Source organism: Taudactylus pleione, unplaced genomic scaffold, assembly GCF_031769625.1.
Source record: "Taudactylus pleione unplaced genomic scaffold, aTauple2 ptg000778l, whole genome shotgun sequence".
NCBI classification, from domain to species: domain Eukaryota; kingdom Metazoa; phylum Chordata; class Amphibia; order Anura; family Myobatrachidae; genus Taudactylus; species Taudactylus pleione.
In genome coordinates this window covers 1,044,607-1,054,907 of record NW_028285180.1, presented here as the reverse complement: position 1 = coordinate 1,054,907, position 10,301 = coordinate 1,044,607, and the positions used below count along the sequence as shown (strand labels likewise).

The 10,301-nt window shown below is 45.4% G+C and overlaps 1 protein-coding gene across 1 annotated transcript in view; it reads right to left on the bottom strand.

Annotated features, from left to right (window-relative positions):
• Positions 1-585: 585 nt before the first annotated feature.
• Positions 586-10,301, bottom strand: part of LOC148475109 (1-phosphatidylinositol 4,5-bisphosphate phosphodiesterase beta-2-like) — a 322,551-nt gene continuing 312,835 nt past the window's right edge. The window contains exons 31-32 of the mRNA XM_088457722.1: positions 8,669-8,755; positions 586-1,544 (exon numbers count right to left, since the gene is read on the bottom strand). Coding sequence (XP_088313848.1) covers positions 1,110-1,544; positions 8,669-8,755 — 522 coding nt within the window. The 3' untranslated portion in view covers positions 586-1,109. The remainder of the gene's footprint in view (positions 1,545-8,668; positions 8,756-10,301) is intronic.

The window sequence follows — 10,301 nt, the reverse complement described above, 5'->3', positions numbered from 1 at the left end:
ATAAATGTGAGAAGTCAGATAGTATAAATGTGAGAAATCAGATAGTATAAACACATAGTATAAAATATAAATGTGAGAAATCAGATAGTATAAACACATAGTATAAAATATAAATGATTTCTCACATTTATACTATCTGATTTCTCACATTTACATTTTATACTGTTTATACTATTTGATTTCTCACAATTATACTATCTGATTTCTCACAAATAGTATACATAGTATAAAATATAAATGTGAGAAATCAGATTGTATAAATGTGAGAAATCAGTAGAAATATGAGAAATCAGATAGTATAAACACAGTATAAATTATAAATGTGAGAAATCAGATAGTATAAATGTGAGAAATCATATAGTAGAAATGTGAGAAATCAGATAGTATAAACACATAGTATAAAATAGAAATGTGAGAAATCAGATAGTTTAAACCTGAGATTTCTAAAAGTGAAAACATGGTAAATCTGATAGCATAAACGTGAGAAATGTGATAGCATAAATGTGAGAAATGTGATAGCATAAACGTGAGAAATCTATAAAAAAAATCTCAATTTGATGCTGTATTTACTTTATTATTCCACATCAGGAGCAGTTTACTAAATATTGTACGTATTATTATTAGTACTGTAGTAAGAAGATGGGACAAGAGATACTCATGAAAGGAACAGGTATCTTTGACTACACACATGTATGGACCATATTTATTGTAAAATCAGCCTGAAAACAGTGCTTTCTGAATTGATTTGTTAGATTACAGTATGCATATGGTTGTGTGTTTTAGCACTCCTACTAAATAAATCAAGTATTTGTTTTCACCTGACAACATTGTTCCCGGTTTGTACATGCACACTGCATATCACCAATCACAAACTGCTACAGTTAAATACGAAGATCCCCTACCTCCTAAATATATTAGGTTCCCATAAAATTACAAACTTAAATAATTTAGACTTCAGTTTAGTTTTTCTTTGTCCATTCCTATGTGAAAAGGCCATCTTGAAGGACAATAAAATACTCCATAAAGTTATTGCCATTGATGTGCTGTCATGTAGATATTATACATTTTGTCAATATCTTTTCTGGAGCTTTTTCACTACCATAAGAAGATTAATGCGGAGATGCCTCTTCTAATGGAATCTTTCCCACAGTACCTTTGGTTCCCCCTTCAGCTGAAGAAGATGACTCTAGTGCTGGAATGTTACTCAGTGATGTATCCTTTGTAGATGTCTCTTTCGCTGAAGGATCCCGTGAAGTGGGCTCACTAGCAAGATCGTTTGGTAAAGACTCATCAACCAGCCCTTTTGCAGACGAGTTGTCCTGTGTCCATGATTCTCCTGCTTGGCTGTTACCAGCAGTAGCTTCCACTTTGTCATGTCTAGCGAAAATTAATTCCCACCTCTTTGTACAGTTTATTGGATCTTTTTTAAGCTTTTTGGCCTCTGTGGGAAACCATGGTGCCATACAATTATGCACTATCTCCGGTATTTCCAGCTCCAAACTCTTTAACTTTCCTTGGTATTCTTGATGTAGATCTGTTTGAGTCTGTTAAGAAATTAAATATTGTGAATATACTGAATGTTAAATCTACACAAAGAACAGCAATCTCTCTAGACTGTGATAACTAGTGGTGTTAGCTTGCCTTTAACACTTGCATGTTGCATTGGTGTCTATAGTTTCATTAGGTGACTGTAAAATGCAATATGCATTGTGAAATTAACTATAATTTTTAGTACATTCAAGATAGATAAATGTGGAGTGGAGTTCTTATTACAGAAACTAGAAGAGGAGTATGGCCTTTACCAGGGCAGTGACCAGTACTGCCGCCGAGGGAGCAAGGCCGAGGGGTGGAACCTTTTATGCCCTGGTGGCACCTGTCCTCGGCTTGCAGGTTACCTGGAATGGCACCCTGCACCTTGGAGAGCCCCGATGACAAACCTGGCAGTCAACTTCCTGCTCCCGGGCCCACTTCTATGACGCCATGACATCAAGTGCTGGAAGCAAGGAGTGGAAGGGGGTGGCCAAGGCTTTAGTAATGCTCACTTCCATTCCTGCCTGGCCTTTGAAAAGTGAAGAGTTCTTCACACTCATCAACTATTAATGCACCTTTCAGCCACTAACTTACGCCGAAAAAATACATAAAAAATAGGATGTTTGCATTTTATGGGTCATACCCACCACCAATGCCATTTTTCAGCAGGAATCTCTCAATAACTATGCTGTAATGTCCTGGGCCAAAATATATATTCCATAAGATAAGTTTTATTTTAAAGTCATTTTAAGTGCCCTCTTTTGTAAATACTATATATATGTATATATAATAAATGTTTTTCTATAGCTCCACCCCCTAATAGCTCCACCCACAGTTCCTGACTATTTTTCTAGAAAAATAGCCATGCCCACCACTGTATTCTAAAATTTAAATGCTGTGTTTACAATGTTAAACTGTGATATGACTTATTTGTTATACAGTAGTAGTAATAAGAGTTTGTATCATAAAGCACGTTAAGCACTTGGAAGATGTGTTAAAAAAATGCATCTATGGCGCAAGTTACAAGCATTTTACAAATTTTCCCATATGAACAAGTCCTGATTGCTAGAGTAGTTTTATGTATTCTGAAAATAAAACTTAATCTAATCTGCTACAGTGTGCCAGTATGAAACGGTATGTCATACCAGCACCTGACTGGTGCTGGGACTGTCACTGTCCCAGCTCCAGTCAACAGTTTGGCTCCGGCCGCAAGCAAATGCAGGTGGACCGGCAGCCAATCAGGGCAGCTGGCAGCATATTCACTTTGGCTCCAGCCATGAGCCAATCACAGCTCGCAGACAGGGGCGGCAACGTGGCTGCCTGTAATTGGCTGGGCTGCAGGTCCGCGAGCTGTCATTGGTTCGCGGCCAGCACTGAATTAAAAATGCTCCGAGGAGTGAGGGGAAGCCCGGGAGGGAAGCCTAGGAGCACCGCTGTCACTGGGCTGAGCAGAGCACAGCACATCAAGGTGACGTGTGGAGCGGTTCTGTGCTGTGCTGTGAGGTGTGGGGCGTGTGCTGTGTTTTGAGGTGTGCTGTTTGTACAACTGTGAGGGGAGGAAGTGGGGGTATGGAAATATCAGGGGACCTTAGGATTTGGGACTGCCTAAGTAAAGCCCTCCCCCTATTTCCATACACCCAATTTAAAATTTCCACTTCGACCACTGTTCTGCTATATTTCCATGAAAGTCTGATACTCAGCATTATTATCAATTGTCATCCGTTTGCGTGGGATTCCCGCAAATTCTATGCGTCCCTAGCATGTAAGAAAGGTGTGTCTGCAGCAGATATCTCCAATACCTGCTGTGGTCCCTCAATTTCTGACCCCAAAAGCATCCCCCATAGGTTTCTATGGGGGCTGGTGAAATGCGGATTTACCAAGCTTTGGAATTCACCAGCAGTTTTAATACCATCTAAAGATGGTGTCAGGCTGCGGCCTAAGATTGGCCGTTACTCACCTCAGCGCCGGCTTCCCTTGACCTCTCGAGCAGTCAGACGCCAGGTGTGGTGGCAAGTGACGCACTGAGGATTATGCCTAGGGTCTGCTAGGACATCCATGTGCTGCTCTGTGATTTGGTTCCTGTGGTTACCATCATGGATGCAGACATGACAGTCTACATCACCTGATTAGCCCATTACCCAATGGTAGCATTGGTTGCTGTCAGCTGACAGTATCCTCCAATGAACTGCTACCTTAGGGCATTTAGCCAGGCTGTGGACAACGGAAAGTTGACTGTACAATGTCGTTACTTCCAGTGAATACTTGCTGTTGCAGTGCTCCAGGTTCCAAGCTCCTTTCCTCTAGTGATATATTCCTAGTATTAATCCTCAGTACGTCATCCGAGTAATATCTCCTAAGTGTCATCCTCCTGTGCCAGTTCTGCATCTGGAACAACAGTGTGTGTACTCAATACGTCATCCGAGTACAATCTCCTAGTGCAGTGGTGGCGAGCCCTGGCACTCCAGCTGCTGTGGGACTACATATCCCAGCATGCCCTGCCACAGTTTTAGCATTCCCTAATAGCAAAACTCTGGCAGTGCATGCTGGGATATGTAGTCCCACAGCAGCTGGAGTGCCAGAGTTTGCCACCACTGTCCTAGTGTCATCCTCCTGTGCCAGTTCTGCATCTGAATCCACAGTGTGTGTACTCAGTACGTCATCCGAGTCCCATCTCCTAAGTGTCATTCTCCTGTGCCAGTTCTGCGTCTGGATCCACAGTCTGTGTACTCAGTACGTCATCTGAGTACCATCTCCTAAGTGTCATTCTCCTGTGCCAGTTCTGCTTTGGATCCACAGTGTATGTACTCAGTACGTCTTCCGAGTATTATCTCTTAGTGCCATTCTCCTCTACCAGCTCTGCGTATAGATCAACAGTGTATGTACTCAGTACGTCACCCAAGTGCAAACTCCCAGTGTCATTCTCCTGTGCTTTCCCTGCGATTGTGCTCTTCCGTTTCCCACTTATGCCGGATACCTGACCAAAGGGCTGCGACCTGCTTGCTGGGTGCATCTTATACCCAAATCGTAATTGGAGGGGTCACTGGTGAACACCTCCCAGTAAGTTAGACTCCGCGCCTTTGGTCAGGTCTAGTCAACATATGGTACTTGTGGATGAGGAAGGCCCCTCGCCTCCGGTTCCTTCCCCAACCTGGGACCCCGACTTCCAATCCCTCAGGAAAGGATCTCCATAGTTCAAACGTGACAGATGGTTTTAGACCATAATAGCCTATGAGCTCCCTCCACATCGGCATTACACTTATTTTAATGCCATGACCATATTTTATTTACAGTTGTTAGTAAATATGCCCCTTATGCACTCACTTAAGTTGACTTAAATATAAAACAACAAGTGTGATCAAACATGCTAATTAAGACAAATGGCTTCAAGTCAACCCCATTACAACATTTCTAAACATCAAATTTCGGTATACCATGCCACACTGATTGTCAGAACCCTAGCTAGAGACCCCAGTATGAGACCCCACCATTTGCCTGTTAGGAGGATGGTCTAGTGTGCCGGGGGATCTCAGCGTCCTCTCTCATCTTTGGCCACGGCGAGTCCCGATGTCCTGATTTGCCGGCCGTCACAAGCAGGTACGGCGGCAGGGCAAAATGCTGCTCACTGTCTAGTGAGAGCATCCTGCTTCTCTCTACAGGCAGCCGTGTCACTGTTTCCCCGCCGTCCCACATGGGTACTCTCCCGCTAGCTCCACTTGCTGGGCGCAGCCATATTGCGTCTAATCAGGTGATTTCCTTGCAGCCAACAGAATCACTTTCTTGTCACCTGACTTCAGCGCCCAATCCCTGGCTAGCCAGGGGTATTAAGGAAGTTTCCAGTACTGTGCCAGTGGCCAGTGCAATGTTGTCTTCAGCCTAGCTGTGAGATACCATTTGAGCGCCCTCGGTATCCTCTTATTTTTAGCGCAGATTCCCATCTCGCTGCACCGCTGGCTCCAGTTGCGAAGTCCAAGTTCCATTCCGGGGGATCCTGTCCGGTTTCATACCAGTGAATCTTATCCAGTTCTATTCTGGTGAATCCTGTCCGGTTCCATTCAGGTGAATCCTGTCCGGTTCCATTCAGGTGAATCCCGTCCGGTTCCATTCCGGTGAATCCCGTCCGGTCCAATGCCGGTCCTAACTTAGGCCCTGATTCAGAGCCGGATGCTCTGACAGAGCGCTCGCTCTGAATCAGGGCCGTCCCTTTTACTTTTTGGAGCGGCCTCCTGGCCGCTCGCACAGCTGTGGGTGACCACCCACAGCTATAGCGAGCGGCCAAAATGATGGTCGCAATGGTCAAGACCATCGCGACCATCGGGCTTGCGACGAGACCCTTGTGGTAGGGTCTCGTCTGCCTCAAGCCCTGGAGTGCTTTTGGCCCTATCAGAGCCAAAAGCACTCCCACTGACATCACTAGTGATGTCAGTGGGGCTGGCCCCAGACGGTAGGCGTTCCCATGGGAACGCCTCCGTCTGGGCAGCCACATCCCCGGCACGCCCACCAAAGGGGGCGTGCTGTCAATCACCATCAACAGCACGCCCCCTTTGGTGCGAGACCCGGAACGACGTCGTTATTCGGGTCTCGCGCATGCGCACGACGAAGCCACCTCCGTCGTGCGCATGCGCACTTGGGCAACATCGATCCGCTTGCGAGCGCTCATCGCTCGCGAGCGGGTCTGAATCAGGCCCTTAATTCCTTCCTGAGCATTCCTCATTTGTGTCAATCAGCTGCCAGTACAGGGAAACCCAAGCAGGGGACCACGACCTTCATGTCGAGCGCAGCGAAGCCCAAATCCCCTTGCGGGGGTCACTGGTGAAAACCATCGGCGTGTTAGACTCAGCACCTCTGACTTGGGTCCCAGCCAACTTCTGATACTGGGCAGTCTCCACCAAGTCAGAATACATTCCATGAGTCAGAATTATATCAAACCATCCAGTTACGTGCGCCTAAACCCTCATCTACCAGAGTCTACAGTTTGGGTCCACAAACAAAGCACACGAGTGTGACACTGATGTATAAAACCAAAATAAAGCAGATGGAATTTCTTGTTTCAGGATGATGCCCCATTTCCTAACGCTGTTTGGTTGCAAATAGCTAAATGTTGTTTGCACAACTATTTGAATGGTCCCACACTGTCAGGGGAACTCTCAGTGAAGGCACTATGTGACATCACTGGGAAATACCATCTTAATGGCAGAACTAGGTTCTTATTTGGGATGACTGAGAGCGTGATTCAGAGGTGGACGGAAATCCGCAGACTGGCTGCATTTCAAATCTGCCGCTTGTGTACTCAGACGCACCATTGTTCACTAATTGGTCTCAATATCCAACATCTGAGCAACACTACGGTCGCTCACAATGTCTGTGGGAAGTAAGCTGCGGGAGCCATTTTCACTATGTATAAAGAAACGGTTGTCTGCGCATGTCTCACCCGCCCACCTCCCACAAATGCTGACATCCTGTCTATCAGCCTGTGTACAAATCCTCGCTGTGACCACCATCGGTAACCACACTCAGACGCATGTGTAGTACATTGTGTCCAACCCTGAGTCAGCTGTACAGGGAAGACATGACTTAGATTAGTGATAACAATGATGTAATAGTAACGGCTGTTTCTGCCACTATTACACCTGGGACCTGATTCAGATATGGAAGCAGTACACATCACTGCTGTGTCTTTGGACGCAGCAGCGATGTGAAAATATGGTAATTCCGCAGGAGGCGTCTGAGGAGAAAAGATGTCTCCTGAGAGCATTGCATCCGAGTGCTGTATCCTAAGACGGAGCATTGGATCATCTGTAAGACCATCGGCCATCTGAGTAATCCCGAGGTTGCTCAGCTTGGCCGTCGCAGCTCCGTAGCTGAGGCCAAGTAGTCTGTCGTAAGACGTAGACCCTGGCCGTGGCAGTACCAGAATACAAAGGCAACACGCCCCCGTTTTCCAGAACAGAGGCCGGCACTGCTCCCAAACGGCCTGTCATTCAAGCTGCGGCTCAGAAGGCACTGCGTGCATCAAAGCAGGACCCATTCTGAACATGCACAGAACGGGACCTGCGCAGGTGCCCCACCATATTAGATATCCCTCTTTACTGCAGAACATTTTAGCATTTTTGTAAGATGTATATAAATTCATTTGTGACTAATCCACAGCACTGATCCACGCACTGGAGAGCTAGCTGCACCATAGGTAGTTCTCTCTTAGTTTACCATCTATACTGACTGATGACTCACATCACCCTTGTTACATGTAAAAAAAATATCTGTTTGCAGGATGACAGTAAACAGTTTTAAATATAGCTAGCAACAGTAAGAAGAGTGGATGTATAGATGACATGTACTACGGCATGTACTGAGTCATCTTCTGATCACATCTAATAAATACAGGTGTCACTGGCAGATTGCATTCTGATATCTCTATAAATAAAGTGACTTCATCATAATAGGATGTGTCACACTCATCCACATATTTATGATTCCCTCAGCGCATCAGCAGAGAGCAGAAAATGATTATTATAAATCATGGCAGCGCTGACATAGGAATCCTTGCTGGAAATGAGTATAATCACACAGGAAAGAAGCATTCAAAGTAACATTAACTGTATTGCTGCTGGTGAAGCTTGCAGATCATTAAAAAGAAAAAGACATGTTCAAAGCCTTATTATATTTTTGGATCCAAAAAGAATATTCACGTTCATATAAATGTTTTTATTCCGGTAATACATTTACAGCATTAAATGGCAACTATTACCGCATTGAGATATATTGCTATATCAATACGGCTATTTTAAAAATATATATATATTCCCACCTATTGCAGCTTCCCCATTGCCAGGCAACATACAATATACACTTTAGCAGAGGTTATGGCAAATAATGGTTGTCTGTCCACTAATGTTTTCCCAATGCCAGTTTTATCTTTCTGATAGGCATTGTTAGAGATTCCCTTCCATTCTCCAACCTGCCAACTGGGACACATTATGTATCATCAAACAAACATACTTTGTGCATGTAGGTTATTTATCAGAAAGGTAATGCATTGTTAGCGCAGTGTTGGCAGCAAAGCACAGACGTCACCGTCAGGGTAACACGCCCACTGCCATAGGGAGAAAAAAATATTTTAGCTTCTCAAATGAGTTTTTACCTGCTCTCCTTTCTCTTTAATTCTTTGCAGCCCTTCAGACTGTTTCTCCTCTAGTTTCTGCTGCTGGTTGTTCCATTTATCAGATACCTAAAAACAGGCATTATTATTTATTATAAAGCAGTAGACATATTTCATAGTACCATAATAATGCTGAGTTTACACACACAAATCGTAATCGTACAGTCATCCCTGATCCCCTGTAGTGCCTACACTGAATGATATGTTGTTCAGTGTAGGCACCCTCCATCATTCCTGAACATGGCCAATCTGTCGTTATCGGCAGATTGGCCACCATGTTCAGGCGATGATAGATGTCGGAAATGACCAGCGGGAGCGCGCATCGCTGGTCGTTTCCAACATCATAGTAGGGATGTGCAGGCTCAGATTAGTTCGGTTTTGCACGCCAGCTTCGGATTTTTTCCCTCCAAAAAACGGGACTCAGAAAGAGCCAAAACGTCATCTTTCATGGACAAACATCATCATTCCTGGACAAAAGAGTCCCGTTTTTTGGAGGGAAAAAATCTGAAGCTGGCGTGCAAAACCGAACTAATCTGAGCCTGCACATCCCTACATTATAGTGCATTATTTGTGCACGATTACTGAGCAATTGCACGATTATGATGTAATAATTGTGCAATCGCTCAGTAATATCGCTAAGTGTATACGCACCTTTAAGATTTGTTGTATCAGATTTCTTTCTGTGGAAATGACTCCCAGTATATTTAACTATGATTGGAAGATACAGGTTGAGGGAAAGTCACAGGTGAACATGCCCTGTGTATTGGATTATTGTAAGCAAACAATAATCCTCCCAGCCCTATAACAGACCTAATTTAGAAACTACATTATGGAATGAGAATTAAAACAGATGTTAGTTGCTTAATTAGCAAGATGCAGATACTATAGGCCATCCAGGAGTTACAATGGTAGACGAAATCTGTATAGGATTGAGGATAGATAAGATTGATGGTTTCTGCAAGGTGTTTTTGTGTATGACAGCCTGGTTGCCTGAGTGAATGGTTTGTGTCAGGTGGCCAGATCATCCTATAGGCAGAGGGATAGGAGGAGTTAAATGGAGGATATATAAGGAAGGGTTAGAGGGCAGCTCAGCCTCTTTTGCAGTGGAATTTCGGAAAGGCTGAGTATCACTTGCATATTTATTCCTATCCATTTACACCAACTGTCTCTATCACCATGTCCCGTCCTCGTCGCGATGCCCCCCCTCCCCGCAGGCTTGCTGAATTTGCTTGTCCCCTGCGCGCTGTGCCAGCCCGAATATCTCCCCCATCCTCCCCTTCCCAGATATTTATGTCTTCCCCGAGCGGCTCTGCCCCGCTTACCGTCGGCTCCCCAGCGGCTGCTGGGTCCGCTCCCTCATCTTCCTGCACGCTTTGCCCAGGCGCGTCAGTATCTGGCCCGGCTGCATCCCCACCACGCCCCGGCGCCAGCTCTCCTTGCAGCATCACGGCCCCTGCTTCTCCGGCGCGTGACGCGCACGGACGTCCCCTTCCATGCACCCTCACTCCGGTCGGCAGCACGTCTCCTCTGGCGCCGCTGGGGTCCCCTACCATACCGGCTTTGTCCGCGGCTTCTGCGGGGGCTCTCGGCAGCGTCGCGGAAGTGCACGCGGTGT